Source organism: Hylobates moloch, unplaced genomic scaffold (genome assembly GCF_009828535.3).
Source record: "Hylobates moloch isolate HMO894 unplaced genomic scaffold, HMol_V3 SCAFFOLD_4, whole genome shotgun sequence".
Taxonomy (NCBI): domain Eukaryota; kingdom Metazoa; phylum Chordata; class Mammalia; order Primates; family Hylobatidae; genus Hylobates; species Hylobates moloch.
Window position 1 is genome coordinate 105053103 of NW_026652279.1, and position 20226 is coordinate 105073328.

General features: G+C 42.4%; 1 protein-coding gene across 2 annotated transcripts in view; it reads right to left on the reverse strand.

Moving 5' to 3' along the window:
- The window catches only part of ENOX1 (ecto-NOX disulfide-thiol exchanger 1), a 446686-nt gene that overhangs the window by 134442 nt on the left and 292018 nt on the right, over positions 1-20226 (reverse strand). The window contains exons 1-4 of one of the 2 annotated variants that reach the window (XM_058437835.1): positions 12125-12205; positions 10759-10932; positions 9333-9539; positions 5405-5638 (exon numbers count right to left, since the gene is read on the reverse strand). In XM_058437835.1, the coding sequence (XP_058293818.1) occupies positions 5405-5638; positions 9333-9539; positions 10759-10894 (577 nt within the window). In that variant the 5' untranslated portion in view covers positions 10895-10932; positions 12125-12205. Of the gene's footprint in view, positions 1-5404; positions 5639-9332; positions 9540-10758; positions 10933-12124; positions 12206-20226 lie in introns of those variants that run through there. The other variant, XM_058437834.1, reaches the window with a different exon arrangement.

A 20226-nucleotide genomic window follows, 5' to 3' on the forward strand; every position in this document is an offset into this window, starting at 1 on the left:
GGTGGGAAACTTTAATTCTTTGGCTAATCTCTGACTAGGCTATTTCACAACTTTGTAGGAGTAGAACATAAATCGTGGCAAACTGATAACAATACAAATAATTCGTCTCTGTAACAATGCAAATTAATTTTTGTTCAGTAGAAAATGTAAATCTTTATAAAGTGAATTCTCCTTTGAAACAGATTTAACATTTTCTTGGTCTCCTCATTAATTAGTGAGTTAAATAAAATCATTGGCACATGTTCATTTTATATTTGTAAGACAGTCATGATTTCACTGCCACAGTATTCTTTAACAAAAGACAGGGCCCATGCTACAGTCACATCTGAAACTCCAGGGCATGGCACAAAGCGATGGGTACCTGGTGAATTTTAATTAAACTGATATGTAGACAATGATGGGGAAAATAAACCAAGTTGTTAAGTGTTTTTTGTTTTTGTTTTTGAGACGGAGTTTTGCTCTTGTTGCCCAGGCTGGAGTGCAATGGCGTGATCTCGGCTCACTGCAACCTCCACCTCCCGGGTTCGAGTGATTCTCCTGCCTCAGCCTCCTGAGTAGCTGGGATTATGGGCATGCGCCACCAGGCCCGGCTAATTTTGTATTTTTAGTAGAGATGGGGTTTCTCCATGTTGGTCAGGCTGGTCTCGAACTCCTGACCTCAGGTGACCCACTCACCTCGGCCTCCCAAAGGGCTGGGATTACAGGCGTGAGCTACCACGCCCGGCTGGTAAGTGTTTTTTTCCTACCGCTTTGTGTGCACAGGGAGAAGCAGCCCTGAATTTCAGAACAATAGATGGGATAAGAGCCAAGCCAGGAGCACTGAATACGAAACTTAGGTGGGCTATAGTATATCCTTATTTACAGCTGGGTCTATAAAGGATCAATGAGGAGACAGGGATTTTATGTTTGAACAGAATGAGGGAAAACAAGGAAGACATTCTAAAATGCTTTTCTTTCCAAAGAAATGGAGGGACACACACATGTGTACACACATACACACACCAGGAAAGGTATGTCTGTAGTTATCACTGGTTTCTGGCTCCAAAGATAGCTGGAAATTGCCCACAGTGTACAGTCACATAGTCGTCTAAGCAGATTTGGAATTTCAGTGTGGTCAAAGCATTGCTGCTATCACAATCCCCAAATTTCTGTACATGTCCCTAAAGAAGTTTCCTTTTCCTGGCTGCTCAATTAACCCCACATCAACTAACCAGATCACAGACAGCATAAAAGGCTAAACAAACAGTTAATGTTCCCTTCTACCCCCAAAACACACATGCAACCTCCTTAACTATTTAGTAGCTGTAAAAATGAGAAAATCAAGGGGGCAATATGAAAATGCACTGATTATTCCTGCTTTAGGGTCAAGCAAAATATTTCTAAATAAAATGGCCTATCTTGCCTCTATGAAGGTCAGTAACACATAAGGAAATAATTTGCAAACAGGCTCCTATGTTTCATATTTCCCTTACTCTATGAAGGAAGCCTGGCTTTTAGCTAATGGGACATCCACTTGGCTCATAACATTATTGATTTTTACTTTCATGGAACCATAAATATTGACAACCATCTCAGCAAAATGCTAGTACCACATCTGCCCCTTCCTCCCTCTGGCAGGCTGACATGGGGCTATTCTATATGCAAATCAGAGTCCAGTTCTCTGGAAATTATGAATGTTGGTCCCAGGAGGATGGTATTCTTGTTGACACATCAGGGAATCCCAAAGGCCCTGCTTGCAAGGCTTTGTCAGGACGTCACCTGATTCAGAGAGAAACTCTTCATTTCATCACAAAATGAAAGATTATGTGAAGCTTTCTAAGAGGGTACAAAGTACACAAAAACTTTTAAATGCTCTTGCCAAGAGAAATCCCAGTGAATTAGAATATAATCCTTCCTCACTGTCTAATCAATCTCTTCCTTCCACAGTCCAAACACAGGGTTCCTCCAGGGGTGGATGGTCTGTGTTAGACACACTGAAATTCATTATCTCATCTGCCTGGTGCCACTGTTTCCAATAAAGTGTAATTATGGTGTTATTGAGCTCCTTCTCACTTTCTCAAAGCCATGCTATAAACTTTGGGTTTCTGAGCAGTTACTTCCCAGTCGGTCTTCATTAAGTTGAATTGTCTCGGAACAATGTCTATTTAACCAGCAGGATGCCTATTATTTTTCTTTTTTAAAATTTGTATTAATGTAACAGGCACTGGGTGACTCCATGTCTCAGACACTACACAAACACAACACAGTGTTACCTCTGGTTTCAGAAGGTCAAGTAGCCAGTGAATGGGATAACCTGGTCCCAGAAGATCCTCCCTCTCTCACTCCGACACTGCCCATCCGGGCTGGCTATCTCCCCTGTGACAGCACTCTGCACTTCCCACATATAACAGGGGGATTATTATATTTATTATAATAGTGCACTATTATAAGTGGCAAATGCAAGGTGATTTGTTATTGCCTGTGTCACTCAAGACACCTAAACTCTTTGAGGCAGGGGCTTGTTCACCATTGTCCTTTCCACCACTGGCTAGGACAGTGCCAGGCATATGGTAAAATGCTGATTAACGAATACTTCTTGAGTGATTGGAAGGATGGCTGAGCACACATCACATCATTTCCACGTATATCTGTTCATGTCCAGTAGAACCACTGGCCAGAAGTTCAACGTGCTCATAGATCCAAATGGAAGAAGAAGAGAGAAAAAGAATTATTTTACTGAGCACCTACTATGTGCACAGTTTTAGCATTGGACAGGACATGGAAAGGGCCTTGTGGGTCATAAGAAAGACTTGGTTTGTACAGAGTTTGCTAAATAAAGCTGATTTTCAAAGAGAAAACTGTAAGAATAAACAAGTATGATATAAAATAGAGGAAAAGTATCTGTAATAAATCTAAGTAAGATTTCTCAGGGGAGGAAAATATCAAATCCAATTAGGTATTTTCAGATTGCATTTCCATTTCCTTTCTGACACAGATTTCTTTACATTAGGTCTTAACTGTATTTTATGTCCCCACATCAATGAAATCATCTTCAGGGAAACAGTGTCCTCAGCTCCTCCTGTCTGGCTTTGCAACATTATAAGGAGCATGGAGTGGATTTCCTCTCTAAGGCAGCCAATTTCTTAAGCAATTAAATGCTGTTTATATTCCAAACTCTATGCTTGGGTTGAAATTGTCAAGCTTGATATTACCTGACTCTTGCCTAAGATGTATCCCCAGCTAGTTCATTCTACTGTAACAGCCATCTATTAAAATTTCCAATCTGTTCTTTCCTCAAGGGATCACACAGTACTTGGCAAAGGTACAGCTTCTGAATTCTGCAAATTATACTCATCTATATAAATATATACTTTTGAAATGGCAAGGCTTGCAAATTACTTTACCAAATTGACATCCCAATCTGTTATCCTCTAAAAGGAGAGGCAAATGCCACATACTTCATACGTGCGGAGACACTTCTGTATTGGGTTCTTAAAAACAACATAACTAGATGATATGCTTTTATGAAATTCCTCCAGGAGGTCACAGATCAAGGTGCTAGTTTTTGTCACTTCTAGGTATGGACAAACTGAATACAGTTAGTCTGTGGAGATAATAATCTGATACCACAATACCTTGGATATTAAAGAAAAATTATTATTCCAGGGAATAATCCTTGTTGAGAACATTGCTGCTGTATCTCATTTTGGCCACTCCTTGGGGTTTCTAGGCTGGAGGGAAAAGTGAGATATCTGTATCTGCACTGCATATGCCCTTTATTAAAGGCACAGCCATGGCCTATGTATTTACATCAGTAAGACATGGTTTCTCAAAGTAGCAGAACACAGCACAAGAGCATCAGCAAGAAGCATTCCTTGGTTACGGTGCGGGGATTTCAGTGGCAGCTGCAGTTGATTAAGGATTCTCAAACCCTGGATGGGGGATGAAGATTGGAAGCACAGCACCCCCGCTGCCACCTTTTTTTTTTTTTTTTAAAGCATAGAATGTCAACTTCCTATCTTCTTAAAATAGGTGTTAGGCAGCTTTTCATACATTTTTTTTAGTGAAAACATCCAATCCACTTTATACACTGCCAGCAATACAACAGCTATGTTCTAAAACACTTGAAGGATCAATCACATCCCTCTTCTTGTCAGAAATCTGTTAATGGCTTCTCCATTGTTTATGGAATAAAACCCAAATCCAGCAATAGCCTTCAGGGCTCTGCCATCTGGCCCAGACTGCCATTCCAGCTTTACCTCACTCTAGAAAGGCAGCTTCTATGCTGAATTCCTTTCTGCTTCTGTGGGTTTTTATTCTTAGGTCTCCAGCCTCTAACTAGAATGCCTTTATGCCTCTTTTTATCCTGGGGAAAAAAATCTTATTTATTCTGCAAATTTCAAATTATGCCTCCTCTATAAAGACTTTCTTGACACTTTCATCAACATTATTTGCACTGGCCTCTGAATCCCCAAAGCATATTGCATATACCTTGGTTGACAATCATGCCATTGACTTGGTATTACAGTTAGTTGTTTATCTGTAGACACCTACATGTGGCCAGCAACTGTGACTTACATTCTCTCATCAAATCCTGACAGTGCTCAGTGACCTCAGGAGGGTCTGACCATCATTTGCCTGTAAAATGCCCATATGTTGCTCAGCTCACACAACTTTGATCAGTTATAGAACCGAATTCACACGTCATCCTAACTTCAAAATCTGGCATCACTGTAGTTCACGGGGGCAGGTACTAGAGCCTTCCTATGTCTTTATTTCCCACAGCATAAAACACCAGGGAGGGCATCAGAAAACATTAGAAGAAATAAAACGTACTTTCTTTTCTTGCTAATCGTCCTGTAAATGTTGCATGTGTCCCTTCAACTGCATCTCTGAAGACAGGGATCCCATTCTGTGTTTCTTTTCTATCCTCGATGGACTCCAGCACCATGTCTGCTGTTTTGCCTGAAGAAGGCTTTAGTAGTCTGGTAAACTGCACACTCTATAGAGCTGGAGGAACATTAAGAACGCTCCACCAATGGCACAAATACTGGCCTGGCTCATTAAACACTGGGTCAGAAGATAATAGCCTGCTTTGGGGACCTTTCTGTCCCCTCATTCAGTGAGTTTTGTTGAGTGACCGTACATACACTTTTATGGAGAACATGGGTGAGCATTCTGGAAAGGGGCAGGGGTCTGTCCCAGGCAGAAGATGAAGCCCAGGTGTCTGCAGCTTCCAGGGGACCCCCCAGCTAACCCCACCCCAGCTCTGTAAAGAGTCTGTGCTTACGCCAGACTCTTACAGCCTTCTTAAGGCATAGCAGACATTGTGCTGAAGGGACAATGGTGGAGGCAGGAGAAACGCACAGGGTTCCGTGTCTGGGGATCCCTGTGGAGGAAGAAAAGCCAGCTGGGTGGCCCATACCTTTCAGTTTTTCGGCCAGCAGAGCGGCTTCGTGCTCTGAGTAGTGCATTATGGCGGGTGGGGATGGGGGCCGGAGCCGGTCCTCCTCCAGCTTGCGCCGGTGCCGCTCCTCCCGGGCACGCATCCTCTGCTTGCATTCCCACTCATAGAAGTCATCCCTGGCCTGGGCAAAGTCCACATGAAGGCGGCCTGAATCCTTTTTGTCGGTGCTAGACCCTAATCGCATCCTGTAACCTGAAACCAATGGAAACTCTGGTCACACCATCATGTCACAATGGCCACATGTTTTTGGTCCAGACCTTCAAGGCAGGCTTAGGCAAATGCTCACTTATTTCTTTGCTGTCACTACGGATACATTTCCCATAGGAGGTGGGAAACAATTATTCTTTTCCCCAGCAGTCTTGAAGCTCTGTAAAGTTAGGCCTATGACAAGTTTGGGGATAAACACACCTTGGAGAGTTGTCTCAGAGGGCTGCTTACCCATCTTCCAAACCAGTATCCCCAAGAGAAGATGATCTCAAGAACTAGGGTCTTATCATGATCATTCCTTCTTCTCCCTGGCTTCTAGGAAGCTCAGAAACAAATTTGGCATGAAGCATTTTTTTTTCTCTACCTTTTTATGGCCTTGGTTATATTACATTTTCAGTTTACTATAATTCTATTGTATAGGTGAAATATGAGTAAATAAAGAGCATCTATGATATTAAAAAAGATCTATAAAGTGAATTCCAGACACCTCACTCACAGGTTATTGCTACATTCCCCCAGAAAATGCTGCTGCTCAATTCTCTCTCAGCAGCTGCAAAAGCCACAATTACCAGGGCAATTTTGCAATGCTGTTTTATTTCCACTTATCCTCTGGGGCGCACAGGAGAATATTTTACCTTCAATCAAGAGGCCTCACCGCTGCCTTCCTCACAGCCCTGCAGCACCTCATCTGGTATGCAGCACCACACAAATTGTTCATGTAATATTTTAAGGCCACAGGAACCCTGTGCAAGAGCCCAGAGCTAGACAAAGAAAAAAATGGGCCTGGAAATCTTTGGGGGATTCACTGTGAGCTACCTAACTTAGATAAAGATTATGAGCAGAAATTTGATCTGAGAGATCAACACTAACAGAACTGAAACCAGTCAGCCGGCCTAACTTGAAATGAAGAAGAGTTGACTTTGAGGTTGCTCTTCAGTTTGGGGTACTCAGATTTTCAGAACATAAATCCAGGTCCCAGCAGAGACACAGCTGCTGGGAGCTGCCAGAGGAGAGAGCAACATAAGCACTTTTCCAGTATGGGGGCTTTGCAAATGAGATACCACTGTAAAATGCTAGGCTGCACTGTGCTGATGTTCAAGATCTCATGGTAGATTTCAATGGATTATTTTAGCACTTGGGGATAAAACTCAGCTGAAAATCTCTGTAGAGGCTGGCTCCTCCCCAGGAGGCCACTTCACACCTTTGAAAAGTTACAAATAAGATATTGACTTCACATCTGGTTTCTGTGATGCCATGGAACCCTTCTCACTGCTAGATTTTCAAGTGTTATCTAAAAATGGGAAGACATAACAATACCAATCAAAAACAAAAACATCCAATCACAGATGTGCAGAATTAATGCAAAGCAAAATGTATCTTGGTTGTGGGCCATGGGAACTTAACAAGTCAGCAGGCCACAGTGATACATGCATAACAGCTGAGCAGGCAGGACTGTTTAAACTGGCCAGCTATCCCAACTGGCCAAGCACCTTTTCCCTGCTCATGTCCACAGAATCAGTTTTCAAACATTTCTGGCTCCAGAAACACCCTCACTTTCACAGAAACATCATCATTAAGGACTTAAAAGAGACCCTGATGAGGCTGAGTCTAAAATTAGCTAGGCCTTCAAATATGAATGTAGTCCTAAAATTAGACAGGCCTTCCAGCTGGGCTTGGGCTTGCTGGAGCCCACAAACAGGAGGGGCCGCCTGACTTCCTTCCTGCCTTGCCAGTTAATTGGCCTTGCAGATCTTCCTGGGACTGATGCTGCAGCCTCTCAAGGGCAGGGAGGCAGAGTTAGGAGGCTCCTCTGCACCCAGGTAGGGAGGCTGGAGGTGAGGCCTAGCTGTCTTCTCCTCCTACAGTAATGGGGCAGACCAAGGAGCAATCAGAGACTTGCTGAGAGAAGCGAGACCAGCACCCAGGCTGGAAAATCATAGGATCAAGTTATAATCAAGGAGCACCTTTCAATGCCTAAATTTGGGACTGTTCATCTTTGTCAGTGTCTTATGAGGCTTCTGATTGGGTGTGAACATTGTGTTGTATTAGTGTTGAAAAGGGCCTTTGATTTACTCTAACCTTCTCATTTAATCAAGTAGGGTAAAGAATACAGTTGACCTGTGAACATGGGTTTAATCTGTGCAGGTCCACTTATAGGTGGATTTTTTTCCAACCAAACGTGTATCCAAAACACAGCATTCGAGGGATGTGAAACCCACATATATGGAGGGCTGACTTCTCATATACATGAGGGTTCTGCAGGATATACATGGGGCAGGGGCGGGGGGTCCTGGAACCAATCCTCCGAGTGTACTGAGGGATGATTGCAGTTTTCTTGGTACAGCTGTGATTAGAAGCCAGGTCCCCAGGACAGGGTTCTTGAGATAGAAAAATCAGTCCTTCTTTATCATGATCAGGATATTCGTGTTAAAAACAACCATTTCCTGAATGGTTTCTATGTTGCAGGTGCCCTGCTAAGCACTTAATATCGATTATTTTATTTATTCCTCCTCACAGTCCTACGAGGTCATACTGTTACTATCTTTATTTTGCAGGTGAGAAAATGGAGGCAGGCTCTAGGCCATGAAACCCAGTGCCACAAACTCACCAGAACCCCCGCTGTCTAACAGCGGATTGTGTGTTATGAAATGTCTTCATTCTAGGCTTTGTCTTCCTTCTCCATTTTGAATTGCTTTTAGTTTTTATTTTCTACTTTGTAAAGTTTTACTGAAATAAGGGGTTTTAAAGTTCTCCATATCACTGTCTACCTCAGGAAAGTCTCTGCAGTATTGGAATAACCTCAAGGCTTCTGGAGTTTGCACAGAATTTCGTGGCAATAGAGGTGGACTGCAGAAATTAAGTAAAACCTGGCAGGAATGCTCAGATAGGTCCCCCCTGCCCCTCCCCACCCCCGCCCGCTACTGTTTTCCCATGTTCCCCCATCAACTTTGCCTCAGGAATAGGGAGGTGAAATGCAGAGGGACAGACTGAAAAATGGAGGTGGGGAGTATGAAGGAAGGGCAGTGAGTTCAGTCTGAGAATGTGTCCTTCCAAAGCCAGCCCCTAATTCTTGGGTTTGGCAAAGGCCTTGTGGACAGACTCCATTCACTTGGCCCAATACCCACAGATGGGAAGGCAGCACTAGGCCTGATCTCAGTATCTGTAAAAATCGCCTATAAAAATTGGCACCAAAGGACAAGGCTTAATGAACTACCAACGAGGCAATGATACTGGGCCTTCTCCTAGGGCCTCTAAGCTACTTTCCTGCAAGGAACTGACCTTGCTTTGGTACCTTGGTGTCCAGAAAGTGAATCTACTTCCAAAAACCTGACATTATTCTGAGAGAGTACTTTACTCCTCCAGAGGATTACATCCAGTAAGAATAATGGTCCTTAGTACTCATAATATTGCTTCTCATCTAATAAGCACTTGAGAACATTAATTAGAAACTCGATGGAATTCCTAAAGACTGGATGGTGGGAAATTGCTCCTGCAGTGAGGTACCTTCACAGGCTTAGCGCAGAGCTTCTGGCAGCCAAGGAAGAAGGCAGAATTCCTCCTTTTCCAGCCCCAAACTATGAAGACTTTGTTTTGCATTAAGGCCAAAGGGAATAAGCTCATATTAACATCACAAAACATAGCAAAATGCCTAGAAAACTCCTTATGTAATGCAAAGTACCAGAAAGGTAAATGGCTTTATCAACCATGAATTCCTCTGCAAAGCGAATGTGACAAAAATTCTTCTTGCTTTTCCGAATTGCTGTAATATCACCGCACTGTTCAAAGACTTCTTGAATAATTTCCTCAGTAGCATTTTCTGGTAATCCTCCGACAAACACGGTCTTACACCCAGGAGGTCGTTCTCTTGTGGAAGGAGGTGGAAGATCTAATAATCACAACAAAATAGAAAGTTTGGTCTTTCATTTATTTGCTCTCTCTGGTTCTCCCGGCAAAACTAAAGCTTGCAGAGTAACTTTCTCCAGACTGAGTGACGGTAAATTTCTATGCCAACTTACATTGATCCCAGGCTGTCTTGTTTCTAAGTTCCTCTCCCCTCCTGTTCCCAACCTTTACTTTCTGTGTTCATTGCTACGCAGAGTGGCTATATGCTTGTCCATGAACAAAGGTAAAGCAAATGTTTGCATAATTTCATTTCTCCTTTATACTACAGAAGCCCAGAAAAGGGAGGGAAAAAAATTCCCAAAGTACAAAACATGACGAAATGACAACATGATGAAAAACCTCAGCGTGTTATCTGCTTTGTCTTGTTTCCAGATAAAGGAGCGGCAAAGCAGAATGCAGGAAGCATAACCTACAAAAGCACGCACAATACTTACTTGGCTGTGAAACACCGGGCCTGAAAAAAACCACTTTGTTATTATTCACATTTAAATGAGCAAACTATTAAATTTTGGGAAGGCTGTATAAAAAGATAAAATGTACAGTCTCACAACATTTTACCTACTTTATATGTAGATTACTAAAGCAATCTCCTGAAAAGTCCACTTAAAAAAGGCAACACTGATTAATATGAATGACAAAAAAAAAAAAAAAAGTCCTAGCTCTTTTAGCCCATAAACTTAGTATCTGAGGCAAAATTAAAAAAATAAAATTCTGGCCCATTTACTTCATCAAATGTATGTTTCCTTCAAGCAAATGCAATTTGGTCCAGAAACCCTGAGATGCAGGCTCCCCTCTCCCCAGCCCCCAAATTGCTGTCAAATTAATTCAATTTTCCATCTAGCAAAATATATTTCAGAGTTTTTTCACCCACATTTGTGAAGATGGATGGAAGTGCTCACATATTTCACACTGTGTTCTCCGGCAAACACTAGGCTTCACTGCATGCAAAAAGTCTTAACGCTGGATACACATCCCTAAATCCCACATACTGGCTTTATAGTGTGGATTCAGCTTCTGGACAGACACGTGGCCACATCCCTGTATATTTATTCTAATCGAGAGACAAAAGGCCTTCTGTAGAACGGATCCCCACTCTGTGCATTTACGTGTGAGTCACATCTGAAAATGACTGCAATGCCATTTTAAAATTTAAAAAGAAAAACATTTAAAATGAGCAAATATTTCTCATAGGTGTTACTTACTTGGATTTTGAGGAAAAAGAGTACAGCTTTTGCAGTGGATTATTTCTTTGACAACAGCCACTTCTGTTGGTGGTGGGGGAGGTACCAGTCCAAGGCCTGGTATCATTGGGTTAATGGGGGTGATTCCAGTCATCATGTTGAGGCTTGGATCAAAGCCTGGGACACAGATTGAGTCTGTAAAGCATACAAGATAACATTTTGACTGGAGATTAAATCCATTTTTGTTGTTGTTTTTTCCATTTTCCTGCAGATTATTTGACTTTATACTTTCTATTTTTCAGGAATTTCTCCTGGCATAAGATGTAATATTATAGAAAGCTATGCCAGAAGGGTAAAGAGAAAAAAAAAGGAAAAGATGAACATTAAACTACAAGAAAAGGAAATTATATTACTTAAAATATTAACATGGCAGAAAGAACACAGCATATTAAAATGTAAAAGCATGCACCATGAAGCTTCACTATTACTGTGAATGCAATTTTCTATTTCCTAACATTGGTGTATTGTTTATACCACCTTATGACCCAGAATATGGGAAGAATATCATTTAACATTGAAGTGCTCTGTGAATCTAATTATCAACGTGGTTTCATCAAAAGAGCCTTCTTACCCAAGTGACCTAGATTTAGGAAAGTTCAATTTATATGTGCATACTTTATAATGATGTATTCAGGTCCCACCTAACCTATTTCCCCTGGAATAAAAAAAAAAAAAGCAAAACAAAGAGTGATTACGATTACTATGGCTGGGTTAGATACATGCAGGCATAAAATTAGCTATATACATTTCTGGTTTCTATTGGATAATTACACTTTCTTCCTATAATTTAGTCAACAAATAATTGACCCACCCTTTTGAAATCTTTATGTCCTGTATTAAACACATACACACACACACACACACACACACACAAAGTTGAAAATAGGAAGTGTGCAAAACAAATGGGTTTTCCAGCTTTTTTTTCTTTTTTTTTTAGTGTGATAATGAAGCAAGTGATTTCAAAGGTGGCATACAGACACTAATAAGTAAGACCTTTCTAACAGCAGGGGCTATGAAAATACTGTACTGAGTAGCCACAAGAGGATCCCGTTCATGAGGGTTTCCCTGTTGGCAGAAAACAGTCTCATGGGTGGCATGAAAATGTTCCCAGGTAGACAGGCCAGGATAGATCATGGTGCCCTCCTCTATCCTGCAAGGATGAAACTTCCTTCTTGTCTCATACCATCCTATCTTCTTCTCCCTCCTCATCTTACATCACTTTCAGTCTTCCTTCCTGCCCGCCACCCCTGTCCCCCACAACCCCTTTGTACAGTTCTCCTGTACAGCCTGTGCCTTAGGTCTCCGCATGGCCTCACTCTTCGCTTACCTGTGCTGAAAGGCTGGAGGAGCCCAGAAGCAGATGTAAGAATAACCACACCCTTTGTTTACTAAGAAGCTCCAGAGAATACAGAAGGTCTAGCAAAAACGTTTCCTTTCTGGGAAAAGGTTTACAGATTCCGCCAGCCACTTTGGACATTTCCACTCCTCCTCTGGGCTGAACAGAATAAACAATGTGATTCTGATCTATAACCCCAAGAGGACTGCTGTCTCATTTATTAAAAACTTCATTTAATTTCATAGTGTATCAATGTGACTTCCGTAAAAGGAGGATTTTTTTTTTAAAAGGAAAGAGCCCTAAATATAAATGACAAATAAGCATTTTCTTTCCAAGTAGTCACCCTGACATTCTAGGTACTTCCTCTACAATTACGGCTCTCAGTGTCTTCATCTGTAATATGGGACTGTTTGACTGGATTATCTCTTGGAGTGCTAGAATTCCAAGACTCCAGGATTCCATGCTGATGTTGCTCAGAACAAACTGACACACGAAAGACATAAAGTTTTATAAGTGACAGAGATGACTCTGTTTATTCTGTCAATCATCAGAAAGTTTCACAAGTATGATCTCCATTTTACAGAAAACAAAGTAAGGCTCAAAGTGCTTAAATAAAACTCCTAACATTCCAAATCAAACAGATGGCAGAGTCAGCATGAGGGCCCAGGTCTTTGCCTCAGTATTTAAACATGTATTAAATGTGACTATTTCAAAGTTTCCATCTAGAATGACCCAACCTGATTATTCATCTAATACATGCCACTACTTCTTAAAATGTACTTTACCCTTAAAAAAATCAAGATGGGTCCTGCCGATCAATTCTAAAGAAGTTCCAGAACAGAATGGTTTTCAACATCATCATTATTAAAATAACATATTGGCCTCCAAGGTGAATATATTAGAAAAAGAAATATTGGCAATGGGAATATTGGCATGCTTTTGCTTTTATTTAATCTCATTCCGTACATCGGCTTCATCTGTTTCTTTCCTGGCCTGGCCCTCGCTATTATTTGCCAACACAGGATGATTTAAGGCTGAAACCACTCAGGACTGCAAACCCTGAAATGAGAGCCCTGTGAATTATAATCAGCAGATGTTTCCCACAAATGAGAAGAGAAGCCCAGTGCTTGCATTCTCTTTAGTTGTTAACAGACTTCTGTTTTCTTTCTGAAGGCTAAGTAAATAAATACATGTCCAGAAATGGGGACAGAAGATACCACTCTTGTACAACGTATTTTAATATACAGCAAGAGTTGCTTTGCTTTTTTCTGAGACGTCAGTATGAGGAGACTATGAGGTTTAATGAAATCTGCATGGCAAGTGCAGTAGCTTGAAAAGAGCTTAGAAAGGAATCAACACATAAATTATGTTGGACCTGAAAGGATTGGAGATTCAGTATTTGAGAGGAGAAAGTAAGGAAGGATTAGACTTTAAGAAAAAAAAAAGAACCCATTACTTTTTTAACAATATATGTACAGATGGAAGTTGTTTTCTCTAACAGCACAGGAGCATATGATGTATTCGCTCGGTAAAGCAAACACACAAACTGAAAATCGAGGAAGACACAAACACAGGAAGACAAAGGGGAGAAGGCAGCGCAACCCGAAGAGTCAGTTCCATGCCCTGTTAGGAAAAGCCGCCCCTGTGAGCTTCAGAGATAATGAGTTGTAATTCTACTCAGCGCAAAGAGGAGGACTGCTTAAATCACAGCAAGAAAGAATCCAATTACGTATACAGTAGAACTTTATTATCAAAACTGTACTGAAACGACAGGAAGGAAGGTTATTCATCGCAGACCGTGGCCCTGTCTGGCTCCTCCCTGTGTTGCCGGCTCCAAGCAGAGAGTGGCCACAGCCAAGGCTCGGCAAAGGTTTCTTTTTGGTTGTCTGTTCCCAATTGGACGAGGTGAAAACAAACAAACAAAAATCCTGTTTACTGATTCACAGGCCAGTGTTTTATCAATTGGATGAGCATTTTTCAGAAGGCAGGTTGGGGCTTTGTGTTCAGGATTTCAGAGGCATGGCAGTTGAATTAATTAAAGCACTCATTCATTTGAATTAAAGCATTCATTCAGCATTTCCTGGGCACGTACGACTGCCAGGATCCGGAGTTACAGAGGTAACAGTAGTAAGTTCCCCACTTGAGTTTGAGGAGAGGATAAAGGATGGGAACCAAACTCAGCAAAAGAATCAGGACACATGAGCTGAGGCTCAGAGGACACAGAGAGAGTCCAGGAAGGGAATTGCTGGGAGAGAGCCTGGTAGGCCTGGGGAATTCCAAACAATTTTTCATGGCTCTTTCATGGTGTGCATCTGGCAGTGTGGCCACAATGTCTGGAGAGTCTGCAGGAATTAGATCAGATCAGAGGGACCCTGCTGTTCAAGCTAGTGAGTTTCAACTTTGCTCTCCCTGGAACTCAGAGTCAGAGATGCACCCTGCCAGGCTCCCGGTGCCTGGGCCGCCCTTCCTCACTCCTTCTCTCTTTGTCTGCTGCCCGCTAGCCATGGCTTGCTCCTTTTCTGCCCTTTCTAGTCAATGCCTCAGTTAAGAGTCTCATATTTGAGATGAGAACTTGATTTCATTTGAAAGAAAGGCAGTTGAGGCCTCTTGCCAGGCAAGGCTGGGCATACTAACCAGGTTAGGTGTGGGCAGGGAGAAGGGACAGAGAGAAGTTGTCAGTACTAGGAACAAGTCTGGTCTGGAAGGAAGAACATAGTGTTTTAAGAAAATAGTAAGAGAAAGAGGGGGTAATCAGGCTAAATGGTTGCATTACAGGTGTAGTCCTGGGCTGAGGGTGTCCTGACAAAGTGGCTGAACACAGAGATTATTAGCAGCAGATAAAACACAGGTCCAGGTGGGGCAGCTGCCCAGAGGACTCTGTCTACAGGTCACAGGGCCTGCACCCCCTGGTCCAGGGTTCAGACCCAGCCCAGGGGAAATAAAGTTTGCAGGAACATCATGGAGTCACAAGTTGAGAAATACTAGGCCAACTGGAAGGTTACCTAAGCCAGGATTCAGGCAGGAGAAGCAAGACAGGATCCAGACAACAAAACAGAAGCCTGGGGTTTGGGGAAGGAGATAGACCCCTCAGTTATCAGACACGGAGCACAGGTCACAGCCTGACCAGCATAAAGCCTGCTTGGATGCTGAGTCTTAGAATGCAGGGCTCCAGAGCCCCCTTCCTCCTGCCTGACACCAGATGGACCATCAAGTCCAGGGACAGAGTGTGTGGGGCCAGGTCCCAGCACTTGTGCAGGGCACAGAGACAGGCTGGAAGGGCTCTAACAAACATGCAATTGTGCTGCTTCTTTTTCCAGAATTACTGGGTTAAAATTACTGACCTATCATCACTCTGCAGAGAAGCCATGTGATACATGAGGACATTCTGTTTACCAGAAGTTTCCAGTGGAGAAACTTTTTCAGAAGTCTCCTATTGCAATTGACAAGTCTTGTTGTTCTATAATGTCATTAAATTTGTGAACTATTGAAGTAATGCTCTTTTTCATTCCATGTTTTCTTTTTTCAAGCATTCTTAAAAAACTGTTTTGTGAATAGCAGAGGAAAAGTGAACATTTAGAAATGGTGATCTTAAAGTCAAGGGATCTGGCACAGCTGGATGACCTAAGGCTGACCAGCTTTTTTTTTTTTTTTTTGACACGAGTCTTGCACTGTCAACCAGGCTGGAGTGCAATGGCACAATCTCAGCTCACTGCAAGCTCTGCCTCCCGGGTTCATGCCATTCTCTTGCCTGAGCTTCCTGAGTAGCTGGGACTACAGGCACCCGCCACCACGCCTGGCTAATTTTTTTTGTATTTTTAGTAGAGACGGAGTTTCACTGTGTTAGCCAGGATGGTCTCGATCTCCTGACTTCGTGATCCGCCCGCCTCGGCCTCCCAAAGTGCTGGGATTATAGGCGTGAGCCACTGCACCTGGCCGGCTGACTGGCTTTTTAACCTCCCTGGGTTTCAGTGTCTTCACCAGGGGAAGGAGAACATGAATACTAGATAGACATACTGGTCTTCATGGTTATCCAAGAAGAACACCTGGGTGAAGGCAGTATATCAAAGTGTGGAGACTTTAAGTCTGCAGTCATGCATTGGCTGTATGACTTTGGGAAATTCAACTAATCATTCTAAGCCTCATTTATAATATCTGTAAAATAAAGAGAATAATATTTACCTTTTAATGTTCTTGTGAGGATTAAATGGGATTAATAAAACAAAACCAAAGTGTTCAGCATAATGTCCAGCACATGGTAAATACTCAATAAATGGTAGCAATTACATACAGGATTAATAAATATGTTAATATTATATAGAATATTTACATAACCTTATATAAATATGTTAGTAACATAGCAGACACACAGTCATAATGATGATTAAAAAGTCTTTCATTTGACAAACATATGAGTGCCTACTAGGTGTTGAGTGTTTTGCTAGGTACTCTGCATTCAAAGACATTGCAATGTCCTTCCTTCACAGATGTGGAAATCTAGTGACTGAAACAACTTAGCAGAAGATACCAATACAGTAATGACACTTATTTTGAGACATTTAAATAAAGAGTGCAATGAAAACACTGAAAAGGGGACATCTAAACTAGTCTGGGGATAGGGTTTGTAAGAGTTGACTTGTGTCCCCCCAAAAGATATGTTAAAAGTCCTAATCCCCCATACCTATGAATGTGACTTTACTTAGAAATACTGTGTTTGCAGACATAATCAAGATAAGATTAGGTCATACTGCATTATGGTAGGCATGATCTAATATGACTGCTGTCCTTATAAGATGAGGAGAAAAGACACAGACACGCAGGGAGAATGCAATGCGATCACCGGAGAGATGCACCTGCAAGTCAAGGATCACCCAGGATAGCCGGCAAACACCAGAAGCTAAGAGAAAGACATGGAACAGATTCTTCCCTGCATCCTCCAGCGAGAACAAGGCCCTGCCAACAGCTTAATTTCAGACTTTTGGCCCCCAGAACTGCAAGAAAATACGTTTCTGTTATTTTAAGCCACCCAGTTTGTGGTACTTTGATATAGCAGCCCTACCTAGAAAACAAATGGGGTTGAGGGTGGGGGTGGGGTGGGTGCCGGGGGAGTGTCAGGGAAGGAATCCCGGAGGGGGTGACAGCTGACCAGGTTCTTGAAAAGGATGACATCTGTATATGCAATGGGCATGTAAAAAGGTATCCCCAAAACACACTTATTGGGATCATAAATACAAAGATATATCTAAATGTTCTCTTAGGAGAAATGTTCAAAACCAGTCCCCTGGAAGCAGAATAGCTCTTAGGTTTTCCCTTTGTGAAATAAACTCTGAAGATGGTTACATATTTGTTAAGAACAAATTAACCACACAGATTATGTTAACATAACAGAATACTTTATGAGTGAATGCCTACAAATTAGATCTTTAAGAAAGTGAAATTGAAAATGCTTTTGTAATCTTTCCAAAGAGTTTCAAAGGCAGTGAGGTATGTTTTTCATTTAAACCTAAGATGTATATCCAGAGTGAGTTCCTGGTGCCCTGCCGTGCACACTTTATAAACAAAGACTTAATTCCATCAATAAAACCCTCTGTCTCCTTTGACCAGGATGCAACGCTGGCAGAACTGAGTAATGCAGCCGTCAACAGCTATTCTAAGTATTGTTGACTTGGGTGAGGAGATTTGTGTCCATGTTTGAAAATATGACATGACATGAAGCAAAGAGAATTTCAAAACTGACCAAAGCTGGTACGGAGAAAAACTGACTGCTCAAAGAACTCCCATCAGATCTTTCCAGCAATCTGTGCATGGAGCATGCACTTGAAAAGCAAGTGTGTTTTGAGTGAGCAGGAGGTAAGGGCTCATTAAAGGTTCTGTAAAATTCACTCACACTGTGGGCCAGGAATTCAAGGGCAGAGCGGTTTCTGTGCAGAGGACTGGGTTGACACAGTCAGAGCAAGCTGCTCCATGTTTTCTGGACCTGCTGAAACACACTCTTAAAGACACAGTGGGCCTCACAGCTGAGGCTTGAAAACCATGCTGGCATATGACAACCAGGTGTGGAGGGGTTCATTTTGACAAGCAGGCAACGGACACTGGCCCTAACCAAAGATTAGGAAATTTCAAAGCTGAAAGCAACCTGGGCATTACCTAGTCCTACCGTCTTGATTTAGAGATGAGAAAATGGATGCCCAGCGAAGTGAAGTGATTTGCCCAAAGTTACACAGCTAGTTAAGAGGAGAGCTGGAATTAGAATCAAGAGTCCTGCCGCTTCTTCACCGTGCACCTGAGTTCTCTGTTTCTCCAGCATGCCTTCCTTTGGATGCCTCTAGTGACACTGCACTCACTAGCTCCTGACATTGCCCATTCCTTTTTTTAACAGTTTTCAAAGTGAGAAATTTATCCCTAATATGTGGACTTCGGACCTGATAACCTGTAGTTAAATCCATTGTCTTTATTCAGTACTCCTGGGTTCCTGTAACAAGTCTGATTCTCTTTCCCACTGTTCCTGGTCAAATCCATAAAGAAAGCTCACAATAATACCTGACTCTTCTCCCATTCAGCCTCAGCACCCTCTTCCTTCAGTCCTTCCATGAACTAAAATCCACCTTTTCTGACATCTAAAAATTCTAAAAATCCACCTTTTCTGAGGTCCAGGGTTATCCACAGAAAGAGGCCAGGAAGAAGCTGATCAACCTATTAATGGTGTTCTCTATCTTTTTTAGTTCTGAACTTGTAAGTATATATTTTACTAAGTTGTTACGTTATGATTAAAAAGCAATGGTCATGTTTACTCCTTGCTTTGTGACAGGCCTGTGCTGAAAGCTTCATGTCATCTCATGTCATCTTTTTGGCAGTCCCATCACAAAGTTGACAAATGCTAAGTGACCTCATTCTACTAAAACACACACGTCTTGTCTCTCTGCAGAAAGATGCTCTCATGCAACTTTGCAGTTGACATTTTGAAACTAAATGAAAGATTTTGCATTTTCCATTCAATTTTCCAAAATCTGTCTTCTTAGTTCTCCTCCTGTCTTGAATTTCTCCTCCCTTGTCCTCAATAGCTATAATGGCTAGACAACCCTCTCTTAAAGTTCCTTTTCCTTCTAATTCACCAGCAAATTTCTTCCTGCAGGACAGATTCAGCCACAGAGGGCAAGAAGATCCTCGTGTTGCCACATTTGGAAGGTGAACCATTAGCTGCCTTCCTGGCAGATGCCTACTGGGGGTCTGGAGCTTGGAGGTGACACACGGAACATGTCCTCCTCCACTTCCTCACTCTGTCCAGGTAGTTGTTGCTTTGCTCTCACCACAGCATTATTTCTGTTCTTTCCCCTCTCTACCTTCACCCCTTGGTGTGTACCAGGTTCCCTGCACCCTCAGGTTTGTGAACTGTAGCATGTGCTTACAGAAATATCTTCTTGGGCCGGGCGCAGTGGCTCATGCCTGTAATCCCAGCACTTTGGGAGGCCGAGGCGGGTGGATCACGAGGTCCAGAGATCGAGACCATCCTGGCTAACATGGTGAAACCCCGTCTCTACTAAAAGTACAAAAAATTAGCCGGGCATGGTGGCGGGCGCCTGTAGTCTCAGCTGCTCAGGAGGCTGAGGCAGGAGAAAGGCATGAACCCAGGAGGCGGAGCTTGCAGTGAGCCGAGATTGCGCCACTGCACTCCAGCCTGGGCGACAGAGCGAGACTCTGTCTCAAAAAAAAAAAAAAAAAGAAAAGAAATATCTTCTTAAGCAAATCTTCTTAGACTCCTTCCCCAACACTGCTTTCTTCTGAATCCTCTGTTGTAAATTTCCAGTTTTAAGGGCCATTGCCAGGTCTCAGGGATGCACATGGGGTTACTGTCAATTCCTTAGGCTGGAGGCTCATGTGTACTAAGTTATTTTCCCTGCTCCCTCTCACTCGTTTCTCCATCTTGTCTGAATGTACTCCACAGCAAACTGCTTACAGGATTCTGGGCATCTGTCCTACTCTACTCCTCTTAGACACTTTTGGGTTAAGTAACTTTAGGGCTTGGTTGTTTCTTTTAATGGCACCACACCTTCCCTCAGTCCTGGTTTAAAACCTCTATAGGTAACCACGTCTAGTGA